This window comes from Scyliorhinus torazame, chromosome 14 (genome assembly GCF_047496885.1).
Source record: "Scyliorhinus torazame isolate Kashiwa2021f chromosome 14, sScyTor2.1, whole genome shotgun sequence".
NCBI lineage: Eukaryota > Metazoa > Chordata > Chondrichthyes > Carcharhiniformes > Scyliorhinidae > Scyliorhinus > Scyliorhinus torazame.
The window spans coordinates 42,772,928-42,799,575 of record NC_092720.1 but is presented as its reverse complement, the minus strand read 5'-3'; the positions used below and the strand labels follow the sequence as shown (position 1 = coordinate 42,799,575).

The 26,648-nt window shown below is 47.3% G+C and overlaps 1 protein-coding gene and 1 long non-coding RNA gene across 3 annotated transcripts in view; one reads left to right on the top strand and one right to left on the bottom strand.

Annotated features, from left to right (window-relative positions):
• LOC140389670 (uncharacterized) overlaps positions 1–26,648 on the bottom strand; it is a 114,248-nt gene that overhangs the window by 12,493 nt on the left and 75,107 nt on the right. Inside the window, exon 2 of the long non-coding RNA XR_011934445.1 lies at positions 6,136–6,204. This is a non-coding gene — a long non-coding RNA (uncharacterized lncRNA). The remainder of the gene's footprint in view (positions 1–6,135; positions 6,205–26,648) is intronic.
• On the top strand, positions 1,464–25,245 carry LOC140389669 (apolipoprotein D-like). 2 transcript variants are annotated; one of them, XM_072474016.1, is made up of 6 exons: positions 1,464–1,623; positions 2,848–2,987; positions 5,727–5,857; positions 8,284–8,366; positions 21,163–21,195; positions 24,186–25,245. In XM_072474016.1, exons 2-6 carry the CDS (start codon positions 2,868–2,870, stop codon positions 24,416–24,418), a joined length of 600 nt encoding a protein of 199 aa, XP_072330117.1. In that variant the 5' UTR covers positions 1,464–1,623; positions 2,848–2,867; the 3' UTR covers positions 24,419–25,245. The 2 variants fall into 2 exon arrangements, with proteins under 2 accessions (XP_072330117.1, XP_072330116.1); XM_072474015.1 differs by lacking the exon at positions 1,464–1,623 and adding an exon at positions 2,590–2,683.

The window sequence follows — 26,648 nt, the reverse complement described above, 5'->3', positions numbered from 1 at the left end:
TTCTCCCCGTGTCTGCTTGGGTTTCCTCCGGGTGCTCTGCTTTCATCCCACAGTCCAAAGATGTGTAGATGAGGTGGGTTGGCCATGCTAAATTGCCCCTTAGTGTCCAAAGATGTGTAGGTTATGTGGAATTACAGGGATAGGACGGGGAGCGATACTTGGGTAGGATGCTCTTTTGGAGGGTCGGTGCAGACTCAATGGGCCGAAAAGCCTCCTTATGCACTGTAGGGATTCTATAACAAGGACAAGAGCGGCAGACACATGGAAACCCCACCAACTGCAAGTTGCTTCCTAACTCACACATCAATCTGACCTGGAAATATATTGTCACCATTCCTTCATCATCATCACTGGGTTAATATCCTGGAACTCCCTCCCAAACAGCACTAATTTCACCACACAGACAGCAATGGTTTAAGAAAGCCAATCACCATCACTTTCTCAAGGGCGGCACGGTTGCACAGTGGTTAGCACTGTTCCTTCACAGTACCAGGGTCCCAGGTTCAATTCCTGGCTTGGGTTACCGTCTGTGCGGAGTCTGCACGTTCTCCCCGTGTCTGCGTGGGTTTCCTCCGGGTGCTCCGGTTTCCTCCCACAGTCCCGAAAGACATGCTATTAGTTAATTTGGACATTCTGAATTCTCCCTCCATGTACCCGGACAGGCGCCGGAATGTGGCAACTAGAGGCTCTTCACAATAACTGCATTGCAATGTTAATGTAAGTCTACTTGTGACAATAAATATTATTATTAAGTCAGCTCTCCATGTTTACTTCTGAACTGAAGGACATTTTAACATGAAAAAGTTGAATTTGGAGACAGAATCTTTAAGTTACTAGCTAAATGGATTCTACTTATTTTGATTTTGGGAAAGGCATATGCATGGACTTTTGGAATAAGCTTTACAAAATGAGAAGCATTGCAATATGGGGTTAAACTCCTTTTCCAGACATGAGAACATAATCTCGGCTGGTACCTTCATGCAATAGTGAGCAAGTGCTGCATTGTCAGGGTGGCGGGGGGGGGGGGGGGGGGGGGGGCTGACTGTGAAGTGTCACAGGAAACTTCAGGTACTTGCCAAATGACTCTATTCAAAAAGGTGTAGGCTGTTGTTCTGGTGACTTGATCAACATCGTTCTCTGGACCATCACCATCGAAAAACAGGTTAATTGGGCACGCGTGTCACTGCTGTTACTGGAATTCCACTGAGCCGAGAAAGCACATGACAGGAGTTGCTATATTCCATTGTACATGAATATAAACTAAGCGTTATATGGATGTACACTCGAACATTATTTAGCAGTATTTTGTGTGATGGTTTTAAAAATTGATACAGGGATGAAGCTAAGGGACATTTTGGTAAGTGGTTTTGGTGAGTGCCAGCACTAATTGCATTGCCTGATTCACTACCCTGTACAGACGTGTACATTACTGACTGGCATCTCCCCTGGGGCTCCGGGTTAGGGTTGTTCTAACGCTCCCACTCCTTGTTAGGTAAGTGATCTCGTGGTTCTTTGGGTAGCGCTGACTCGGATAAAAGGAGTGGTTGCAGGGCTCTGCTGCAGATACTGATACACATCACCTTGGACTCAGGGGTCAGCTGAGAAACCACATCACCTTTCAGGGTAAGCTATTGGGAATTGTTACAATACAGCGAAGGGGGATATTTAAACCGAGAAGGGTTATTATAATAAACATTGGGGGGGGGGGTAAAAGGGGGATTTCGGGACACATCTCCTCTCCTACTGAAATGTGCTCTTTCCGTGAAGTACTCTGCCCATTTGGGATATGATTAGTGTATTACTGGAAGCGTTTGTTGGGGATTTTAGAATGAGGAGCGCTGCTTTACGCAGAGATTGGCGATTTTTAAAGTATATTTGGATCTTTAGCCCCTGCGATTTTCCTGTTACTCCACTGTAACGAAGAAAGGGAGAGATTGATAATCCCATTGAAGGAGTCGAGTTGGTTTATTGAACCGTGGGAGTAGATCTGAGTTGATTTGGACAGACAAGACCGTTCTGCTGGTGGGTGTGGCGGAGGGGTCAAGTTTGGTGCTGGTTGTTGGAGTCGCATTCATCCCGCCAATTGGGGGGGGGGGGGGGAGACTGGAATAACGATGAGCAAAGCATTTCTTCACTGCTGCTGCTGTTTTAAGGATAAGAGACTGATTCCAACTTCTAATCTTAGAAATGCTCACTTACTGGAATATGCTTTTCCCGGTTTATTTATTGTCTGCAACACCCCCTCTATCCCCCCCCCCCCCCCCACTACTTCAGCTTGTTGATTTCAAGGGTCTTATTGATGCTTCCGGCACACCAAGCAATTTGCAACTGTACATCTGGAAACGCCTGCACCTGCTTTGAGAGAGAGCGGAGCAGCGGGACTTTCCGAGTGCAGACACATCCCAAACCATCAGACTGCTCCCTCGTCCGAGGTCGACGGGCCGAACGGCCGCCTTGTGCGCTGTGGGTGGTCCTCTTCCCGGACCTCCAAGCGGTCGGAAGCCTCGGATTTTCTACACAGGACGCTGCTCTGAGCAGAAGCTGAGCAGGCAAACCCTCCAGCAAGGGGAGAGGGACAGAAAATTGTTCAATGGTTTACAGTCCATGGCGAAACTCCGAGGGAGGCTGGAGTGTTGTATCAACCCCCTCCATCCCCAACAACAGTTTAATTTAATTGTAGAAGGTTATTTTAAAGAGCTGTCAATTTGTTGAATTACGGGCCCTGGTTGAGAGTTTGCAGATAAAACTATTTCGTCCACAAAGGGAACTACCTCCCCCAGCTCCCTCTGTGATTTAATCACTTTCCCCAGTATAACATGGTTCAGCTATCTCTCCTTTGTGTTTCAGATTCCTCTGGAGCCGGTACCATGCGGGTGTTAGTGTCCACACTGTTGGTCGCTTTTATCTGTTTAATCAAAAGAGCCCAGGCTGTCGAATTTGGTCGTTGTCAACATGTAGAGCTGCAGAAAAATTTTACTATTGATGAGGTTGGTCGTATTAATGGTCATTCTTTATCTGCATGACAGTTCAATTGCCCTTTGTAAAGAAGAATTGCCGTCAACCGCTAAAAATAACGTGAATAAACAGCATATTCCCAAATGTCATCTTCTAACATCCAAATTCTGAGAAGGAGGCCCCTCCGTGGCAAATCTGATTGTAGCCTCAATTACACAGTCTGCCTACCCCGATAACATTTAACTCCTTGTTAATCACGAATCCATCTACTTTTGCCTTAAAAATTTACATTGGCCCTGCCTCCACCACTCCCTGGGGAAGAGTTTCAAAGATTAATTTCTGAAAGAAAAATAATTATTCTCATCTCCACCTTAAATGGAGGACCTATTATTTTTATTCTCTGTCCCCCCAATCCTAATCTGTACCACAAGGGGAAGCAACATTTCAGCATTCCCCCTGTTAAGTCCCCTCAACATAATAATAATCTTTATTATTGTCACAGGTAGGCTTACATTAACACTGCAATGAAGTTACTGTGAAAATCTCCTCGTTGCCACGCCGATGCACAGAGGGAGAATTCAGAATGTCCAATTCACCTAAGAAGCACGTCTTTCGTGACTTGTGGGAGGAAACCGGAGCACCCGGAGAAAACCCACACAGATACGGGGGGAACGTGCAGACTACGTTTGCATATCATTAGCGGGCCTGATCCAATGTTCTCCGGGGCCTCCGCTACTCTCCGTTCCCGATGTTCCTGAAGTTCACGTGTGCTTTTATTTTCAAATAAATAAATTTAGAGTATCCAATTCCTTTTTTCCAATTAAGGGGCAAGTTAGCATGGCCAATCCACCTACCCTGCACATCTTTGGGAAGTGGGGGCGAAACCCACGTAAACACAATGACCCAGAGCCGGGATTGAAGCTAGGACCTCGGAGAGGCACGGCCCTGGAGTTCCGGGCTGGCTGCGGTGGAGGAGGGCCCTGCCAGTGACTGCGCCATCTCACTCTGGGAGTCGGCCACCTTCCTCTGTGTCTCCGTCATGTCAGCCAGCGCCTGGGCAATGCTGCCGCCATTCACAGTCATAGCCCGCTGTGCCTGGGCCACGCTCAGAAGTGCCGCTGTAATTTCCAGTGGCTCTGGCACATGGTTGCCTATGAGTCGGCAACCCTGCCCTGGGCCTCGGCCAGCACCTGCACAGAATTCCTCAGGCCTTGGACACACTGATCCATAGGCAAAGCCCTCGCCTCCCAATGCCTGCACTGCGGATGCCATCCGTGCGGTGTTGGCCCACGGTCGGCACCACCTCCTGCTGCTGCACGCGGTTGGATTCCTCCAACTGCACGTGCAGGTACTGGATGCTCGCCAACAATCCCTCATGTAATCCTTGGCTTTACGACTGCATCTCCATGATCAATGGAGCCTGAAACCCACCTGGAGGTGGGGGATGGCAGAGTGACCCACCCCATCACCAGCAGGTCCTGCAAGAAACAAGACACAACATATGATTAGACCGCAGGCTGGGGGGGGGGGGGGAGTGGGGATCTGTGGAGCAGGGTGAGGGTGGGGATGGTCTGGGGGTGAGGGGGGGGGGGGGGGTGGTGGTGGTGAGAGTAGTGATGAGGGTGGTTGTGGGGATGGGGTGAGGTTAGTGTGGGGGTGAGGGTGGTTGGAATAATGGTTGTGGGGTGAGGGTGGTGGGGTGAGTGTGGGGGCAATGGTGCGGGTGGTAGTGAGGGTGGTGGCGAGGGTGGTTATGAGGGTGGTGTGGGAGTGAGGGTGGTGGGGATGGTGTTGGGGGGGTTTGACACACGTGCCAGTTGCGAATCGCAACTCAGTGGAGTCTCACTTCCTCGCCGGCGGCTGACCTCCACCCTGGCGACTGCCCTTTCTTCGGGCCCGCCGACCACATCCAGGGCCTGCTGCTTTGCTCCGGTGAGGGGCCTTAGGTCAGGCGGTCTCCCTTCTGCCTTCTCCTGCTGCCGCGGTTATGGGCGGCCTTTTCCTGGGACGATGGGGGTGGAAACAGAAGACGACAGTCCGACATATGCAGCCCAGGGGGTGGATAGCTGGTGGCCTCAGTGGCCAAGGTGCCCAGCCATGGCGGCCGTAATGGGTGCCGGCATATGGTGCAGGGCGGGGGTTTGGCCACCCTCTAGGTAGTTGGTGAGGGGGGTGGTTTACGGGTGTGTGGGTTGGGATTTTGTGCCAGGGGCACAGGGCCGACTCACCCCGGCCGCCCTGAGGAAGTCGTGCAGTTTTGTCCTGCACTGCTGGTCGGTCCAGATGGTGTGGCTCGTGGCCCTGACGGCCTGTGCCACCTGCACTTTAGCCGGGGTACAGAGTCACCCGCCTCTCCTCCACAGCGTCCACGAGGGTCTTCAGCTCAGTGTCTGGGAGTCTTGGGGTCGCTCTCCTCGTTGCCATCTTGTTGGCTACGATGGTGTGTGTGTGTGGGGAGTGAATTGTTTATATGCAGCTTGTCAGCCTCCTAAGTGTCAATCGTGAAAGAGGCGAATCTGGAACTGTTTCTCACTGGAATCGATTGTGTTCCACGTGCCGCCGGTGCTAGCCCTTTAACAGTTGCTGAATGGGTCCAGGTGCGGCACTGCTTTTACTGTCGCGGAAGTCCACGAATCCTGCCCCGGCGTCAACACTTAGTCTCAGGAATGGAGAATCCAGCTGCATGTTTTTAACTCCTTAACCTAGCGCTTGATCCTGAATGACTAGTGCACGGAGAGTCATTAGCTAATATATTTGCTTTGATTTTGCAGTATCTCGGAACGTGGTATGAAATTGAACGACTTTACAATATCAGTGGGGAGCGCAAATGCATTTCAGAAACAATATCGCGGACTGCTAACAGTTTTGATGACAGACTGGAGTTCCTGACTCGGATGATCAAGTAAATACTACATATATACCCTTTAAGCTTTAATTAAACATGTTCCTTGTAACCAATGATGATGACTATTTGCATAAATAAACCCTAACCAGGAACCAAAGTGGAGGTCAAATTATAACAACAAAACAAGCTGCTTGGCTAAACCAATCTGTGATGGAGTGTTAGTGGTTTGAGGTCCAATAGTGGCTCAATGGAACAGATCATGTGTGAGGACCTCTGATATTGATGAGGCACTCCTGCTCCTCTGGGCCTACAAGTGATTCAGCAAAGACACTTACCAGATCAACTCAGCACTTCTCTCTCCCTTTAAGCTGTGGAGTTTCCTGAGGCCTGGGAAACTTAGCCACCTGTGGTTAAAAGTAGAATGACTGATAATAAAGGTTGCAGCCTGATGACAGTACATAAATGAGTAAGCCGTTTCCTGCAAAATAATTAAGTACTCAGTTCACCTCTGTTAAACCCTGAAGTGGGTGAGTTGATTGGGATAACATTTGCAAATCGTGGCGTATGCACAAAGTCCAGTATCACAATGTTGGGTTACGAACCTGATGTCAACGCACCAGTTCCTATAATACAATAGTCGGGTAGGTGCCAAAATCATCAGCCTGCCTTCCAATTTTAAAAAAAGTAAGTAAATTGCAATTGGGCTTGTCATAAGCCAATTGACCCGAATATTACGCAGCCCATGCCATAGCGCAGTTGGCAGGGAAGGAGGGAAGAGTAGACAGGTTGCTTTCTCAAGGAATGGGCATACCCCCTGTCAAAGTGTGCCCTGTTTGTATCAGGGGAAACCCACCCTCAAGATGGTATCCTCATGGCTTCCAAAACCTGACTCCCACACTCCACTCCAGAGGCTGTCCCATCCCTTCCTGTACAAAAAGTGCCAACTTACCCCATCCGGTATCCATGCCATCTTCTTTGTGGGACTGCTTCCAGTCCCAGTTGTGCCCACTGCAACAAATTGGTTGACAGCTCTCAAAAGTGGGATTTCCATCACTGGTGGGTAGGAGTCCCACACTGACTTTGTTAAGACCACCCGCAACGTATTATTACTGTGGGGCTGCCTTTTTTAAAACCTGTCAATTCGCTTCTATCCTTTCCACCTTAAAGAATTTTAAGAGGTTTGTCTTGGCCAATCACACCTTTTGAAATCTATGCTGGCCATGTCTAACAGCTGTCTCTTCATGTAGATCTGTGGTCATTTCATTCTTACTTAAACAATCTAAAGAGTTTCCTCCACACAGGTTTTAAGCTAACTGACTTGAAAATACTCAGATTATTTTGGTCTCTCTTTTTCAAAAACTTACCGAATTGACCATTCTTCAATCCAGCTGCACACACCAATACTCAATAGAGCTTTGAAACATCATTTTCCAGGGTTTTCTTCACGTTCTGCTGAATCCATTCGATGTATCCCATCATGCTCTGATGTCTTGTTGTCCCTTATCAAAAAAATTAGTTTTGTCTGGAGTATTGCTCACCCTGCTCATAATAACCCCAGGATTCACTTCCCCGACAATAGCCTTTTCTTTGGTAAAAATGTATTGACTTTTCTTATCATTGTCTACAGATTGACAATCCTCACTTCTCACGGTGCCCCCTCACTTTTAATGATTCTTTTTTCAATTTATATATAGTATTTGTTAAATACCTTACTGTATTTTTTCTGACCATCCTTATCTCACTCAACCATCTATTTTCGTATGGTCTGCTTTAGAATTTCCACTGTTGTGTTTGTGATCACCGTTGTTCCTCTTCTTGCTTTCTGATCTCTATTTTTGACCTATGTTTCTTGTGATTATTAAAAACATATCCGACTGTTGCTCAAGGCTTTAACAATCTGGCCTAATTTAATATGGTGTTCTGGTGTTTGTACTTGTGCTTCCCTTTCAAGTTGGATCTTAAAACTAATTAATTTGTGGTATCTCCTCAAAGGTTTTTCGTGACATTTGGGTAATTCACCTGACCTGTTTCATTGCTCATTAATGGATCCAGCAATGTCTCCACCCTAATAGGCTGACTGACATACTGTTTGAAGAAAAAGACCTGTATATTTTAAGAATTCTGTGCCCTTTTCTGCAATTACTCTATCTGTCCTAATTGATAAGTGGATATTTAAAATATCCCAGACAATTATTCCTACTTTGTCCTCACTGCAGATTTCCTCCCCACAGACCCCTTTTTATGTTTACCGTCAAACCTTATTGGCACAGTAAAAGTACCCCTTCTTTGTCTATATCAATCTTTTTAGAGTACATGGTGGCTGATATGAAAAGGTAGACAGGAGATCCTCCGCTTTGGAAATGTGCTCTGAAGAGGAGAATACAACATCCCCTCCAACCCCTTTACCTCAGATGCATTCATGCAGAATTGAAAGTAGAGGGTTTACTGTTTTCACATGCAGAGCTTCCTTGTTTTTTTTCCAGAGAAGATGGTGAAATCGTCGCATTAGAAGGAGAACTGCTATTACCTTCAAAGGGAGATAAAGCTAAACTTCAGTACAAAATCCGTAAGTATTATTTTTATTTACTCTTTCGTGGGATGTAGGCATCTCTGGCTAGCCCAGCATTTGTTGCAATAACCTAATTGCCCTTGAGAAGGCGGTGGTGAGTTGCCTTCTTGAACCACTGCAGTCCATGTAGTGTAAGTACACTCACAGATTTGTTAGGGAGGGAGTTCCAAGATTTTGACCCAACAACAGTGAAAGAATGGTGATTTAGTTCCAAGTCAGGATGGTGAGTGACTTGGAGGGGAACTTCAAGTGATGGTATTCCCATCTTTTGCCTTTGTCCTAGGAAGCAGAGGTCATGGGTTTGGAAGGTGCTTTTGAAGGAGGCTTGCTGAGATACTGCAGTGCATCTTGTAAATGTTACACACTGCTGCCACTGTGCGTCGGTGATGGGGGAGTGAATGTTTAAGGTGATGGACAGGGTGCCATTCAAATGGGCTACTTTGTCCTGGTGTTGATTCTTCATTGTTGTTGGAGCTGCAGTCATCCAGGCAAGTGGAGAGTATTCCATCACATTCCTAATGTAAGCCTTGTAGGTGGCTTTGGTGAGTCGGGAAGTGATGTGTTGGGTGCTCTGGATCTGTGGAACACATACAGGCCACCAACACTTAAAATACTGCAACACTATTTTATTAAGTCAGAAACTGTTGAACATACTTTCACTGTGGGTTAACACAATATTAGATTGAACTAAAGACCTATGCCTGTCCTAACCAGCCTATGTATTCAGCACATGGTGAAGATCTGTGCTGCAAGCTGTCCTTCTAAGAGGCTGCATCCCGAATGAGCAGGAACTCTGATGCTCCCTGTCTTTATAGTGCGTGTGCTCTAACTGGTGATTGGCTGCGGTGTTGTGTGTGTTGATTGGTCCCGCTGTGTGTCCATCAGTGTGTGTGCATCTGCACCATGATATACTGGTGTATATTATGACAGGAAGTAAGTTACTCTGCACAGTATTCCCAGCCTGTGACCTGCTCTTGTAGCCACAGTATTTATATGGCTTGTCCAGTTCAGATTCTGGTCAATGATAACCCCCAGGATGCCGATGGTGGGGTTTCTGTGATGGTGATGCCATTGATTGTCAAGGGGAGAGGGTTAGATTCTCTCTTTTTGGAGATGGTCATTCCCCGCCACTTGTGTGATGCAAATGCATCTTGCCACTTATCAGCACAAGCCTAAATTGGTGTCCCGATCTTGTTGCACATGGACACAGGCAGCTTCAGTACCTGAGGAGTTGAGAATGGCGCTGAATGCCACCATCAGTGAACATTCCCATTTCAGACTTGTGATGGAAGGTCATTAATGCAACAGCTGAAGATGGCTGAGCCTGGGACACTACCCTGATGAACTTCTACAGCGATGCCCTAGGACTAAGATGATTGAACTCCGACAACCACAACCATCTTTCTTTGTGCTAAGGATGACACTAACCGGTTGAATTTTTTCCCTGCATTAAGTAACTCACCTCCTGACTACCCAGTGCTTATCCACCACTTTGAAGGCACAAGTCAGGGTGTTGAAATGCTCTCCACTTGCCTGGATGAGTATAGCAACAACACTCCAACTGATTTCAACCAGTGGAGAGTATCATCCCCCGATGCCCATTGACTTCAGTTTTGCTAGATTTCCTTGATGCCACGCTTGGTCAAGTGTTGCCTTGATGTCAAGGTCAGTACCTCTCACCTCACCTCCTGAGCTCTGCACATTTATGTCCATGTTTGAGGTTAGGAGCTGGGTGTCCCTGGCGGAACCCAAACTGAGTCATTGAGCAGTTTATTTCTGAGTAAGTGCTGCTTGATAACACTGTTGATGACACCTTCCATCACGTGGTTGATAACTGAGAGCAGCCTGATGGGGCGGCAATTAGCCGGGTTGGATTTGTTCTGCTTTTTGTGGACAGGACATACCGAGGCAATTTTTCACATCGTCAGGTAGATACCAGTGAAACAGCTTGGCGAAGGGTGCGGCTAGATTTGGAGCACAAGCCTTCACTATAATTGTTGGCATATTGTCAGGACCCATAGCCTTTGCAGTATCCAGTGCCATCACTGTTCCTTGATATCCTGTGGAGTGAATCAAATTGGCTGAAAACTAACATCTGTGATGGTGGGGACCTCCGGAGGAGGCCAAGGTGAACCACCCACTCTACCCTTCTAGTTGAAGATTGTTGCAAATATTTTAGCCTTGTCTTTTGCACTGATACGCCGGGCTCCTCCATCATTGAGGATGAGGATATTTGTGGATCGCCCTCCTCCAATTCATCATTTAATTGTCCATCATTGTGGCAGGGCTGCAGAGCTTTGATCTGATCTGTTAGCTGCAGGGTCACCTAGCTCTGTCTATTGCATGCTGCTTCTGCTGTTTGGTATGGACGTAGTCCTGTGTTGTAGCTTCACCAAGTTGATCTTTAATTTTTAGGTGCGCAGTGACATACCCTCCTGTCCTCTTCATTGAACCAGAGTTGAATGCCTGGCTCAGTGGTAATGTTAGAGTGAGGGGTATGTTGGGCCATGAGGATACAGATTGTAGTTGAATACAATTTTACTGCTGCTGATGACCCACAGTGCTTCATAGATGCCCAGTTTTGAGTTGCTAAATTGATTCAAAATATATCCCACTTACCACGATGGTCGTGCCACACCACAAAAAGGGGGTATCCTCAATGTGAAGGTGGGGTTTCATCCCCATATGGACTGTATGCTGGACACTCCTTCCAATACTGTCATGGACAGATGCATCTGTGACAGGTGGATTGGCAAGGGTAAGTTCAAGCACATGTTTTGCCTTTGTCGATTCCCTCACCAACCACTGCAGGACCAGTCTGGGAGCTATATCTTTTAAGATTCAGCCAGATCACTCAGCAGTGATGCTTCTGAGCCAGTCTTGGTAATGGACATTGAAGTCCCCCACCTAGGGTACGTTCTGTGCCCTTGCTACCATCAGTGCTTCTTCCACGTGGTGTTCATTATGAAGGAATATTGATTCATTCGCGAAGGAGGAGGAATGGGGCTGGGTGGCAGTATGTTTCCAGCAGTATATTGCTGCACTTTGCAAACATTGTTTTGAAATCTCTCTACTAGCTTTCTTACTGAGATACCCTCTGTGAACAAATGAGAAAATTAACTGGAGAAACAATTGTTTATTCGTACTGAGGATTTTGTTCCATGGAGGTAGCACATTTGTACAAGGGGAGATTTTAATTTAGAGAACCTGAAAAAAATATCACAATGTTGTTTCTACTGGCCACTTCCACATTTAACCTAAAGATGTTAGGATATCCTAGTGTGCAATGCCCCATGTTGCCTGTTAACAATTTGCGAATTGCTCAAGAGATATTTCAAATGACTTGAATTCAACAGGGCATCCTTGAATTTACAGTCACGATTAAGGGGCAGCACGGTAGCATTGTGGATACACAATTGCTTTACAGCTCCAGGGTCCCAAGTTCGATTCCCGCTTGGGTCACTGTCTGCGCGGAGTCTGCACATCCTCCCCGTGTGTGCGTGGGTTTCCTCTGGGTGCTCCGGTTTCCTCCCACAGTCCAAAGATGTGCAGGTTAGGTGGATTGGCCATGATAAATTGCCCTTAGTGTCCAAAAATGCCCTTAGTGTTGGGTGGGGTTACTGGGTTATGGGGATCGGGTGGAGGTATTGACCTTGGGTAGGGTGCTCTTTCCAAGAGCCTGTGCAGTCTCGATGGGCCGAATGGCCTCCTTCTGCACTGTAGATTCTATGTTGATCTATAACACGATAGTAATTGAAGGGGTTTAATTAAACTTCTGGAAGCAATACGAGAAATACACAGTAGTTATGACTGCTTTCTCACCGCCAGTGGGAAAGCGTCTGTTGCTGAGAAGTTACTTTCTACACTTTGGAGGTTCTCTGAATTACATCAGGATGTGCTGTCTTACATTGATCTCAGTCCAAGGCCAATATGAGCAACAGCAGCTCCTGCTCTTGAGAGACATGTAGCTGGACAGACGAGAGAGGTGGAGTAGACGGCAGCAGCAGGGAGCATGCGGCTCACTGCAGGAACCGCCCAGGTTGACGTGTCAGTTGATGGGAAGCATCTGCAGCATCCTGGAGAAGATGTGCAGCCTGATGGATGTGGTGACCCTCAATTACTAGTAGCTGGCAAAATCACCACTGCCTCTGTCATTTTTGCTTCTGGATCCTTCAAGTCTCTGCTGGCGATATATCCTGAATCTTCTACTTGATATCCTACAGGTGCACAAAATTGGATTTTGATGGATTGTTTGCCAAGAATGGCAATAATGTGAAGTTTTCCAGCAGTGATGGCAGCCGGAATGAGTGGGCACTCAGATTTGCATTTCTGAATGGCTACTGATAGGGAGGGTGTTATTCACTACTCCCATACATGGCAATTGTATGGCACAGAGGCGTACTGGTATCATGGTTGTGTTGTGTTGGAATCTTCCATGATATGGGACCAAATTGTGTTTGGTGTGAATGAAAGTAAGCTGAGAGAATGGTTGCTGAGGGAATCGGAGCTGTCTTTGGAACAAACAGTTAAGATTTGTCAGGCTCACGAGCCAGCAGCACAGCATTCTAAAATCTTTCTCAGTAATGTTAACGCCTTCTTGGAGGAAAGCACTCCGGTTACCACCCTTTTTCCAAAAAGGCGGGAAACTTCCAAAAAAAGGTGGGAAAGTTCCTGCAGCTCCTCACGCACCAACAAATAGATTAAACATCAGGACAAAGTATTTCTTTGTAAAAATGTAGTCAAGGCACAAATTGAAGCAGTGTCCAGCATTAGGCAAGTTTTGTGCCAGATGCAAAGGGAAAAAAAATCACTTTACTCACACACCAACAAATAGATTAAACATCAGGACAAAGTATTTCTGTGTAAAAATGTAGTCAAGGCACAAATTAAAGCAGTGTCCAGCATTAGGCAAGTTTTGTGCCAGATGCAAAGGAAAAAAAAATCACTTTGCTCAGAATTGCTACTCTAAACTCAACCCCAAAATCAGTCAGTATAGTGGAAGACACAATCTCCAATGATGAAACATCATTGTTCGTTGAAGTAATAACGGAGAAGAATAATTTTTTTTCAGACATTAAAATATTCTCCAGCGCTTAGAAAAATGCAAACTGATGCTCCATTTAAAATACATGCGGTTGATGAGGACAAATGACTGATATACTTGAAGTGAACGGTACAGTGGTCCAACTGAAGTTAGACATTGGTGCCAAAGTCAATTTAATCAGCACGGCTGATTTAATTTTTAAAAAAATTCAACAGATTAGAAGAAACCACAAAATATCTCTAAGAGATTATAATGGTTCAAGCATTAAATTTTATGGTGCTTGTGACCTGAGTGTGGTGGTGAAGAACACAGTTTATTCCGTCCCATTCTGTATTGTATCGGAGGGTGTGGATTAATTATTAGGTGATCAGGCCTGTGAAGAATTAGGTTTAGTGCTGTTGATATGTAACATTCACAAAAGATTGGATCAACACTCCAACGATTCTCAGAACATCAGCAAATTCAGCGATGTGTTCACTGATTTTAGAGCACTACCATTCGCCAACGAGATTCAATTTGAAGAAGATGCATTATCTAAAGCACCAATACAAACTATTAGTAGTGAAATTGCTGAAGATATAGATCTGCATGTCAAACTCATTTCTACCCTACCACCCATGTCAGATACAAACCATGAGTTATCAAGAAGATAGAAGAACCTACCAATGGGGTAAATTCCATGGTATGTGTGAAACAAAAATATAGTGATGCTCGTATAGGCATGGACCCCAAAGATATTAACGAAAAAAGTGTACATATTGTAAAACAATCATTAGAGAAAGCAATGAATGATCAATCTGATCCATATTTCGTGAAATCATGTTACAAAGCGTTGCCATTGTCACATGATAAATCGCTAGCAGAGTTACTCATGAATAGAAGGTTGCGTACTACACTTCCATTCCTGGAAAAGAAGGAGGAGATTGCAGTGGTACGGCAGGAAATGCAAAGCATTAAGGCAAAATAAAAGCAGTTCTGTGATTGAGCATTGAGAACTTTACCACTTCTGAGTATTGATGACATTGTGAGAATAGAAGATTCAGGTTATTGGTCGAGAAAAGCCATTGTACTTGAAGAAGTAGCACCTCGATCCTACAATGTACAGACAGAGGAGGGGTTGCTTTTAAGAAGAAATCATCGCATGCTCTTGAAAACCAGAGAAGACTTTTGCAATAACGTGATGGATGATGACTCTGCGTCAGAATCAACGTCAGCTGCAGTGTCTGGTAGTTCAGCAATTCCTCAGCATGAGAATGTCATGGAGAACATTGAATCTACAAGTTCTGAGCAGCAAGGTCAAACTGTGAGACGATCAACCAGAGTTAGAAGAAAATCTGATCGACTCAATTTGTAGATTTGGACTATTTGTATATACTATGCCTGCTGTTCTGATATACATATATTTGTTAAACCAGTTTTTCAAATTTTTAAGAAAAAAATTAATACTGTTAGACTCACAGGCTAATGATATCACATGTAAATATATTTGATGATAATGTATTAATTTATTCCTTCAGAGGAACGGAATGAAGTGATATCATGGTTCTTTTGTAATTCACCGACACTAGGAGTCTCAGTAGTATATAAGTGAATGTTAGGGTCAGGTGACAGACTGACTAGGGAACTGGGAGAGAAAAAGGGCGGGATTCTCCGAACCCCCGCTGGGTCGGAGAATCACCGGGAGGGGCCGCGTGAATCCCGCCAGCTGCCGAATTCTCCGGCACCGGGGATTTGGCGGGGGCGAGAATCGCGCCGCGCTGGTCGGCGGCCGCTGGCAGCGCCCCTCCCGGCGATTCTCCGGCCCGCAATGGGCCGAAGTCCCGCGCGTTCTATGCCGGCCCCGTCAGCGTAAGTTGGAGTTGGTCCTGTACCGGCGGGACCTGGCGGCGCGGGCGGGCTCCGGGGTACTTGGGGGGTCGCGGGGGAATCTGGCCCCAGGAGGTGCTCCCACGGTGGCCTGGCCTGCGGTCGGGGCCCACCAATCCGCGTGCGGGCCTGTGCCTTGGGGGGTACTCTATTCCTACGCGCCGGCCATGTATGCCTCCGCAATGGCCGGCGCGGGGATGACGTCAGCAGATGCTGACGCTCCCGTGCATGCATGGACCCGCGCCAGCCGACGGAGCCCCTTCGGCCCCGGGTGGCGCGGCGCCAAAGGCCTTCCACGCCGGCCGGTAGGGCGCAAACCACTCCAGCGCCATCCTAGCCCCTGAAGATGCGGAGGATTCCGCACCTTTGGGGCGGCCCGTGCTGGAGTGGTTCCCGCCACTCCACTGCGCCGTTTCTGCCTGCCCCGCCGATTCCCGGAGAATCCCGCCCATAATGTTTTGTGCATGTTCGTTATTCATCTGTTGTTTTGTATATATTTGGCCCAGGTTAATGTTAACAAATCGCTTATAGCTTTAGCTACAAGTGTTCTTGTAATATAAATCAGGCCATCTGACAAGAACATTATAGAGACCATCTTCTGTTTGTGTCCTTGGAGGTCACTGCTGCACTCTCAAGTGGCTTGTTTCAGCGATCTACAGTGTTTCCTATGCGGCATCGATGCCTGTATGGAGAAAGTGACAGATGCCCTCTACAGTAAGGTCATAATTATATCAATTTCACAATGGATGGAGCCAGCTCGATTTCTGGGATTTGCAGTGATCTCAGGATTCAGGTTGCAATCAATTGTACACATGTCACTTTAAGAGCTCCTTGGTAGCTGCCCCTGATCTTCATTAACAGGAAACGGTTCTACTCCCTCAGTTGGTGTGTGATTATCAGAAGCACATCATGCACATTTGTGCATGGTACCCTGGGAGTCCCCATGACTCCTACATCCTGAGTTACTCTCAATTGCCTCAGATATTCGAAGGGCCTCAGTTTGGAACTGGCTGCTAGGTGATAAAGGGTACCGCTGAAGAGATGATCCGTGATACCCATTGATGTACCGTTAATCCACTGTTAGACGATGAGAGCGAGAGAACATAGGCTTTATCACACAAGAACTTGCCTGCCTGAAATCGCTGTAACAACTGAGCGCCGCCCACAGGCGGCCGGTCTATATAACGTCCGGGGGGGCGGAGCCAGAGGCGGAGCCCACCAGGGTTCCAGTACACTTCATGGAAGAGCGATCATATTACAGTACTCGACAGACAACTTATTCTGGTGAATACATTCACCACACCCAGGCATTGTTCTCAAAGTTCATTGGAGTAGAAATACAACATTATGCACTATGTAACAAGATTCATCATTGAACAAGCCATTGATACCTTGAAGATGCACTTCTGGGGCGAATGTCTCCGGAAACGGCGCGATGTCCGCCGACTGGCGCCCAAAGCGGCGCAAATCAGTCGGGCATCGCGCTGCCCCAAAGGTGCGGAATGCTCCGCATCTTTGGGGGCCGAGCCCCAACCTTAAGGGGCTAGGTCGGCGCCGGACGAATTTCCACCCCGCCAGTTGGCGGAAAAGGCCTTTGGTGCCGCGCCAGCTGGCGCGGAAATGACATCTCCGGGCGGCGCATGCGCGGGAGCGTTAGCGGCCGCTGACGGCATTCCCGCGCATGCGCATTGGAGGGAGTCTCTTCCTCCTCCGCCATGGTGGAGACCGTGGGGGAGGAGGAAGGGAAAGAGTGCCCCCACGGCACAGGCCCACCCGTGGATCGGTGGGCCCCGATCGCGGGCCAGGCCACTGTGGGGCACCCCCCGGGGCCAGATCGCCCCGCGCCCCCCCCAGGACCCTGGAGCCCGCCCGCGCTGCCTTGTCCCGCCAGTAAGGTAGGTGGTTTAATCTATGCCAGCGGGACAGGCATTTTAGCGGCGGGACTTCGGCCCATGCGGGCCGGAGAATCGCGGGGGGGGGGGGGCCCGCCAACCGGCACGGCGTGATTCCCGCCCCCGCCGAATATCCGGTGCCGGAGAATTCGGCAACCGGCGGGGGCGGGATTCACGCCAGCCCCCGGCGATTCTCCGACCCGGCGTGGGGTCGGAGAATCTCGCCCCTGATGTTCAAATGTTCAGTTGGGGCTCTGTAGTACTTTCCACAGAAGGTGCCCTACATCATTGTGGTCTGTTGCGTCCTGCACAACCTGGCACTTCAAAGTGGGGATCACTTGCCCAAGTGAAACATGGAGAAGACTGGGAACGCCTCAGACAATGAAGACTTGGAAGTACAGGAACCTGAAGAGAGTGATGGGAGTGAGCCTCCATGTGAGGATGCCCTCGAAGTGGCACAACACCGAGCGTGTGCCCAGGACAGACTGATGACCATAGGGTTCCAATGTGTCTAATGCCCAGGCAAGGGGACCGAAGTGCATTTCTGCTGTGCTTTATCACCATGTTGTTGCTCAGAAAGACCTTTGCAACAAGTGGCTTTGCAAGTAGGGGCAGCAATCAGCCTTGGACCTGTTACTCTCAAGGATCACAAGGCCATCATCTTTGGCAAGGTCAGCAGCCAAAGTTGTATATGGTTCCTGGGGAAGAGACAGGCAGAATGCCAATGCAAACGCTGCATCAACTGTACATGATGCAGTCGTGGTGACCTTAATTAAACACTTTGTGGGCCACATTGACACACTCATGGTTGTAGAAACCATAATGGCAGCTGGCCTGTGCTTTTGCACAATCTATGAAGACAGCTCAGTGGTTTTTAAAGAAAATAAATATTAACCCTCCGAGACAGTGAGCAAACATAATCCTCTCGAGTGCTGTAAAGCCTATAGGTTCTAAACTTAAGGTGCAGCCACTTTCAGGAAAGAGCTGTCACATTTCCCTGATATTACACAAGGGGCGAGTAACTAACAGGAGTCTGCTGAACATCACATGATCTTGAGGCTCACAAAGGGGGTAACCATGGACTGGGAGCTTGGGTCACCCCTGCAATAAAAGGGCATATTCACGATGCATTCAAATGATGACCCTTGTCATGAACAGGCATGTATTTACAAAAGTGCATAATATATACAGTGAATGAACACTGTACAGTGGGGCGGCACAATGGCACAGTGGTTAGTACTGCTGCCTCACAGTGCCAGGGACCCGAGTTTAACTCTGACCTTGGGTGACTGTGTGGAGTTTGCACGTTCTCCCCGTGTGTGCGTGGGTTTCCACCGGGTGCTCCGGTTTCCTGCCACAGTTCAAAGATGTGCAGGTTGGGTGGGATTGGCCATTCGAAATTGCCCCTTAGTATCCAAAAGTTTGGTGGGGTTACAGGGACGGGGTGAAGAAATGGGCCTAGGTAGCGTGCTCTTTCAGAGGGCCGGTGCAGACTCAATGGGCTAAATGGCCTCCTTCTGCACTGTATTCTAACCATGCCCTCAGAGTGATCCCAGAATTTCTTACATCTTCTAACCCTGCTTCTACGTTTAGGTGCATCCCCAACATCTGCAACAGAGGTGGAGGCAGCCTGCTGACTGCAATGCCCTGTTGTCTGTGATGACCTTGACAGGCGTCCTCTGAAGGGTTGAATCTTGGAGGGCCCCGGCCTGCTTTATGTGTGCTGTTGTGAGGCAAGTGCATTCTCCTTGGCCTGTGGAGCTGGAGATGATGGGGTCACAGATTCGGATAGGCTGGATCCTTGTGGAGTCACCTGGGTGAATCACTCTGGGATGGCATGCTGATACTCCTCCTGAGGGTGCTTTGATGGTCCCTACCTGACTCTTTGAGATGGGGCTCCTGGACGGAGGTCTAGGTACCCCACCCCCTCTTGCCACGCCACTGATGGATCCCACCTATGACCAGAGCAATGGAGTGCAGGCCTGACCACAAATCCAGCAGCACCTGCAGAACTCGGATCTCCTAGTTGGTTGCACTCTGGCCACAGAGACCTCGGGGTGCTCACACATCAGAACTGTGACATCATGCAGAACGAGGGTGGATCCAGGGTCCCGGGTTCAGTTCCGGCCTCCGATAATTGTCTGTGTGGAGTTTGCACTTTCTCCCCGTGGCTGTGTGGGTTTCTTCATTTGAAGCATTCTCCTCTGAGGTGGCCTGGATACTGAGACTTATGGTAGCTCTGGGGGTCTGTCTGGGCCTGGTGGCACTTGTAAGAGAGAAGATCAGTTTAGTACATGAACAGGTTGAGTACAACATTGCATGTCACTGTGAATGTCAGGATGTGATCAACTCATGGAGGGTTCATCCGTACTGGCTTACTGGGAGAGGTTTTTTACCTTCACCACAGGAGCAATCCCTGTCCTCCCCTGCCAACTTGGTGGCATCCACCTCGGATTTTCTCAGCTCCTGTATGATGGCTGTCCCTCCGCTGGCCTGGGATCTCTGCCTCCTGTTGTGGGCAATATTGGCCTCCATGATGGCAAATGGGTTGAATGTGATGAGAAGAGGTTGAGGAGAGATTGGGAAGCATGTACAACTGCTGTGTATACTGAGCCCTCCCCAGTAAGGGCTGAGGATGGAGTTTCTGCAGGATGATAGATGAGATGCTTGTAATGTTAAAGTGTTTGTGAGATATTCAGTGCTGATAAAAGCCCCCTTTAAGATTGTGTGAGATCCTTGAGCATTTTTTCCCTTTGAGTGCTTGATGCCTTTCTGAGAGTGGCATTTGGAGTGAACTGAAGGTTGACTTACCCTGCCAGTGCAGATGAGTATATGACTGCTATGACAGTAACATTATATTCTGCAGTCTCTCCTTCCTTCCCTATGTACGGTATGCATTGTCTGTATAGCATGTAAGAAATACTACTTTTCACTGTATACTAATACATGTGACAATAATAAATCAAATCAAATCAGGAGATCATTCACCCTCTTCCTGCCCTGGGTGGCATATCCCTGGCACTTGCCTGAGCAGTACTCCTTTATGGCCGCCTCCCGGGCTGGCGATGTGAGGTTGGTGGTTCTCCTGGAAATACTGCTCGGGTAAAGAGAGGCGGAAGCATTAGTGCCCATCCTGCCATGTGATTGCAAGAGTTTCCAAATGTAAAATTGGGCGCGACATCCCATTCTGCAGCGAAGCAGGAAATGTACCACTTATCCCACAATCCACCACATTTAGTCTCTGGAGCAGAGAATTCCGCCCAGTAACTCAGGACAGAATTAATCGTCACTTGGGCAAATGTGGATTAATGAGGGAAAGCCAGCGTGGATTTGTTAAGAGTGGGGGCAACACAGATTTAAGGCCAAGAAATGCACGAGGATGTGAGGAAGAAATGTTTTCATGCAACGAATTGTGATGAACCTGGAACTGACTGGCCATACTTCTAATCAATGATTTCAAAAGAAAATCAGATGGGCACTGTACGAAATAAATTAGTAACGCTACGAGGGGGAGAGTAGAATTGACAGAATTACTCTGTGTATGTTTGGCACCGACTCGAGGTGCTGTAAGTGACTCTTTGATCTTCTCTTCATTTGAAGTGCCTCGGGATATTATACTGTTTTAGTGAGGCCTAAGTACAAGTTGCTGTACTTCAAAGCTTTATTTTGTTTCCAAGACGATCAAAATGACCTCCCTGCTCAGTCCTATTTGCAGCTTTGGTTGATCTATCATTGGCTAAATAGGTTTTTCTACTTTGCATATCCAATCGTGATCACCTGAGCATCTGGTCACCAACGTTCCCTCGAAGATAAGCACCCTGAAATTCCCAACGTTGGCAATGTGTTCCACAGCCCACCCTCAGAAGGGGAAAATGAATACTCGAATATTTAATTCATGAAAAATACTGCTATTAATGTCAATTTTTAAAATTCGAGCTGAACAGAAAGTGTGATTGTTGTGTGTAACCTAAATTTTGTTTTAATCCAATAGAAATGCCAGGGGCGACAATGGACGGGGGTCTAGGTATGTATTAAAAGTACTAGTTCCTGATTAATAAACTTAATACGCATTAAGAAACAAAATGAAATGCTGTCTTTAAATGTGATAATGTGGTTCAGTGGATTAACATTACTTCCAATAAGTTTTGTTTCCTTATTAGCTTGGCAGTGATTACATATTATTTGTTAACCTTTGACTGGGGTTTTCGCATTGGGTATGAATGACGATGGGAGCACAAAATCTCGTGGGAGGCCCAACATGTGTTATATGTCGTAGGGAACTCCTGTCGCGATTGTCCCTGCCCTCTGCCAGTGACGTAATGGGAACCCCATTGGAATAAATTCAAGTCTCATTATGAGGCCTCTATGCCTGACAGTGCCACCCTCACTCCCATTACTTTATCCATTTATGTTGGCAAGGTAAATTATGACTGGTCTCCCATGGCGCGCACCTGCTGGTTAGACCTGCAGGAGGAGCTCAGGTGAGTGCATCACTCAGGGGGGAGAGGATCATGCCCGAGAAGTACCCTGGCAATGCCTGGCCAGTGTTGAAGGCTGGGATTCTCCGTTCTGGCGCCCAAGTGCTCCGGCCAGTGAAAAATCGCTGCTGGTCTCTGCTGGTGCTGGGAGCGGGGCCCAGTATGAGCGACTCTCCCCTTTACCTTGCTAATTTCTGCATTGACTCACTGGATTTAGTCAGAATCCCTGTATCTGGCTGCCATTTAGATCAGGCGGCCTGATCCCAAGGTCGGCAGCAGACCCCCTCCACCCACTATGCAAATCCTCCCCCCCCCCCCCCCCCAACCCGGACAAGTAGGGGCATCCTCCCCGCCCCCCCAATGGGAATAACGGGCCACTCCCCACAGTGTACACACATTAGGGTGAGCCGACCCTCCCCCACTGACCTCGCCAGCCCCCCAATTGAGACCACCCCCATCAGAGACCCACCATCAGATCCCCCATCGGAGACATGAACAGAGATACCCAACAGAGACCCCCATCAGAGACCCCATCAGTCACCCCTGCCTGAAAGCTGAAAAGAAGTCCAGGCGGTAGAGTGAAAAATCACTGCATTTTCACTTAACCTTCCCTAGCACCTGCTGCAGACAAAAGTGTTTAAAACAGCAGCCGTTACAAATGTCAGAGGCTTCCTACAAAGCTAAGTACACTTCAAAGGGCATCAAATCCCTTGATAGCCTTTGAAATGCAATTCTTCCATTCAGTTTTACACAGCAATGCATTGCATTAGCCAGTGATCAACAGTATTATTACTCCAGTGACAGCTGCTTGGTGGATGGTTTATCTATCTTTCCCTTCACGCTTGAGAGCATTGCAAGTGCACTGCTTTGGTGCTAACCACAATATTTATAAATACTCGTGCTATGATTGACAGGTCTTCATCACATCAAAAGGAGCTGAAAGCACTTAGCTCCTTGGAGGTGGTGAATCGGGCTCCCAGCCTTTAATCAAATGGAACTGGGCGCAACTCACTGATTTGCATCTTCTTGCTGGCGTGAGGTGGGTAGCACGCTGAGGCCGCCATTGGGGGATCAGGGAATGGCAACAGTGTCAAATCCGTTTTCCCCTCGCCACTCCATTCTCTGCCCGATTGGGAATGCTGATCCGAGTGGCATTGAATGGAAAGCACTGGCCGAGATCTCCTGTGACAGTGTTCAGCATGAGTTGAAAGTTTTGTAAGACCAATGGTGTTATGCCAGCTAATGTTAGCAGGGGCAATGACTTACTCACAGTGGGACAATCCTAGGATGTTGTCAAAAGAACCAGGAGTCTGACAGTACTGAAATGGGTCCATAATCATCTCCTGAAATGGTCCATTATCAGCTAATGGAGATGTATTTCACATCTCACTGTTGTCAATGATGTGCCTTCGTTACTCCAAAGTTTTCCCCCCAGTACCAATACAATCTGTTTGTTTTATCCCAGATTATGTGGGCCAGCAGACATTCATTCCTAAAGTAGACTTTGTATATTACTGCCAGGCCCAGTGAAGGCATATCCTATTCATACATCAAACATGAACTGTGTTCCTGTAGGAACTTCTGGGACTGTCTTTTATATTTTAAAATGGACTCTCACAAGATGGCAGCCAAGAATCAAGTGACCTCTGCAATTTCAACACAGATGAGCTCTCAAATTGCCTGAAAGTCCTGAATGAAATCATACTAGGTGGAACCTGCCCCTTTGAATGGACATGCCTAGACAGCACCCCTCGGTGGAATTCTCAGTCTTTGTGGTTTACAGCAGACACAGAATCAATGGATTTCTCGACTCTATGGTCAGAATGTATGCAAAGACGGAAAGGCTCTCTATCTTAGTGAAAACGGTAGTGGACGTCTGGATCTGGAGGCCCTGTACTTGGACTCCACCATTTTTGCAGTTTGGGTGGGGTGAAGGATTTGGGCTGCTTCTAATGCATACATCCGTGACTCACAGAGACAATTGCACATTTTAAGGTGAAGCTGCCTCAGTCAGGTCTGATTTTGGCTAGTGGGGTGTCCAAAACATGACTTGTGCACGTTAGACCTGAAACGGCCCAAACATGTGCCGTCTAGGTGGATTGACCATACTAAAATTGCCCCTTAATGCCAAAAGCTTCTTCCCCACTGTTACCTGACTCCTGAATGACCCTCTTATGGACTGAACTGATCTCTCCACGCATCTTCTCTACTGAGTAGTACTACACTCCGTATGCTGCACCCGATGTCTGTGTCCATGTATTTACATTGTGTATCTAGCATATGTCCTATGTTTCTCATTTATGGAACGATCTGTCTGGACTGTACGCTGAACAGTACTTTTCACTGTGCCTCAGTACACGCGACAAATAAACCCAAATCCAAATCCAAAGGTTAGGTGGGGTTCTGGGATAGGACAGGGGAGTGGGCCTAGGTTGGGCACTCTTTCAGAGGGTCGGTGCAGGCTCAATGGGCTGGGTGGCCTCCTTCTGCATGTAGAGATTCTATGATTAATGTTCTGTCTCTTTTGATTTTACAGATCAGCCACGTACTTTGCATTACTGGGTATTAGAAACCGACTATACAAGTTACTCTCTGGTATTTTCCTGTGTATCCTTCCTTGGCCTAGCACACACCCCCTATGCCTGGCTTTTGTCTAGAGATCGACAGCTATCAGAAAACACCACTAACCATCTGTATAATCTCCTGACGAAATATCAAATGCACCTCAAAGATATTGTGAAAGTTGATCAAACTGATTGCAAGGTGTAAAGAGAGGATCAGAACAAGCACAGAATCAAACATGTTAATCTGCATCAAAAATGCACTTACTTTTAGCTTCCTCCGTTGTAATTTATACTGGAGTTAGAATAACTAGAATTGCACCATAATCAGCTGCTGCGATGGACGATGAACTGAGCGACCTTCACCAAAAGTGCAGGAGCTTTAATAAAAACATCTCCAATTGTCACTCACTACTGCCACTCAGATTCAAACCAATAATTAAATCTTGACTGCTTCATCACAAGGCAACCACATCCACTATTCAAAATAGAAAGAATTGGAACACTAACATTTGATCTAAGCAGAGAAACTGGCTTGTTAGTGCTGATGAACATGAAATAAGTAACTCCAGGGTGCACAGGTTTGGACTCATGGGCTAGAGGTTTCTGCTTGTGGTAATTCCAGCCATATTTCTCCACTCATTCATTTTGACAGATAGGAAATCCATGCATAGGCAGGTGATAAAGTAGAAAATACGGGAGTTTGCTTATTGACTTTAATATCAGTCTTGATTATGGTCTTATGGGGATCAGGGGTTATGTGGAGAAGGCAGGAGAATGGGGATGAGAAAAATATCAGCCATGGTTGAATGGCGGAGCGGACTCGATGGGCCAAGTGGCCTAATTCTGCTCCTATGTCTTATGGTCTCCTCACGATTGCTGTTTGGTTATTCTACCATACTATTTGTTCTACCATGATAGTAATTAGAAATTCTGTTTGTTAGGGGTGGTGCTATCATTTGGCTTTGTGAGTCACAACAATATAAGAAATCTGTCATACTAAGTGCTGTTTTTGACAATAAAATATAAAACTAGTGTCTTTCTTCTCTTTATGGCATCCATTCGATAGGGCTTGTGTATTTTTCCTGCGCAGTTACAATACTTTTGATATTTTAGGTGTAACGTTTACTCATTCATTTTTTAAAATATAAATTTAGAATACCCAATTAACTTTTTCCAATTAAAGGTCAATTTAGCGTGTTCAATCCACCTACCCTGCACATCTTTGGGTTGTGGGGGCGGAACCCATGCAAACACGGGGAGAATGTGCAAACTCCACACGGACAGTCACCCAGAGCAGGGATCGAACCTAGGACCTTGGCGCCGTGAGGCAGCAATGCTAACCACTGCGCCACCGTGCTGCTCATTCATATCCCTTCTCCTCAGAATCTTTATTCTTTCATGTGATTTGGAAATCGCTGACAAAGCCAACATTTGTTGCCCATCCCTAATTACTGTGAATGCCAAGGCCATTTCAGAGGGCTGTTAAGTGTCAATCACATTGCTGTAAGTCTGGAGACACATATGGGCCAGACCTATAGATCCAGATAAGGACAGCAGATATCCTTCCATTAAGGTCATCAGTGAACCCAATGGGTTTCTGACAGTGCTCGAAGACTGCTATGAGGTCACTATTACCGAGTCAAGTTTTCCTGTGCATTTTATAAATTGAATTCCAATTCCACCAGCTGTCATGGTGGGATTTGAACATCTGTCCCCTGGGCATAATCCTGAGCCTCTGGATTACTCATCTAGTGACAGTATCACTGCGCCATGATGGACAACATATAAATGGTTACCTTTTTAAAATAAAATGTATTTTATTACTAACAGGTGCAAAACAGTAACATATACAACAACCTCCTTCACAGCCTCACAATCCACAGTTTGTACATTTTTTCCCCTTCACTCCCCCTCGGCAACTCAAACCTCTCCTGCAGTTCATCCAGATCCGCAAACGACCCTTCCAGATACAAGTCTCTCACCCTCTCCAGTCCCGCCTCCCTCCGCTTCCCATACATCCCATCCATCTCCCCCGGCTTAAACCTGTGGTTCCCGCACAGTGGTGTCAAAACCCACCAACTTAAAATGCCTCCTCAGCTGATTCCACACCCTGACCGTCGACTGTACTACAAGGCTCCCTGTACATGTCCCCAGAGTTAACTGCAACGGAGCCATCACCATGACCCTCAAACTGCAGGACCCCTCTTCCATCTTAACCCACTCTGTCCCTTCCCCCCCCACTATCGTCTCACCTTCTCCACATTCGCTGCCCAATAGTAGTGCAGCAACTCCCCTTTCTGCCTCTGATTGATTGATTGGTTGATATTTATTGTTACATGTACCGAAGCACAGTAAAAAGTATTTTTCTGCGGCCGCGGGAATGAACACAGTATGCACATAGTAGACAAAAGAATAACTGACAGAGTACATTGATA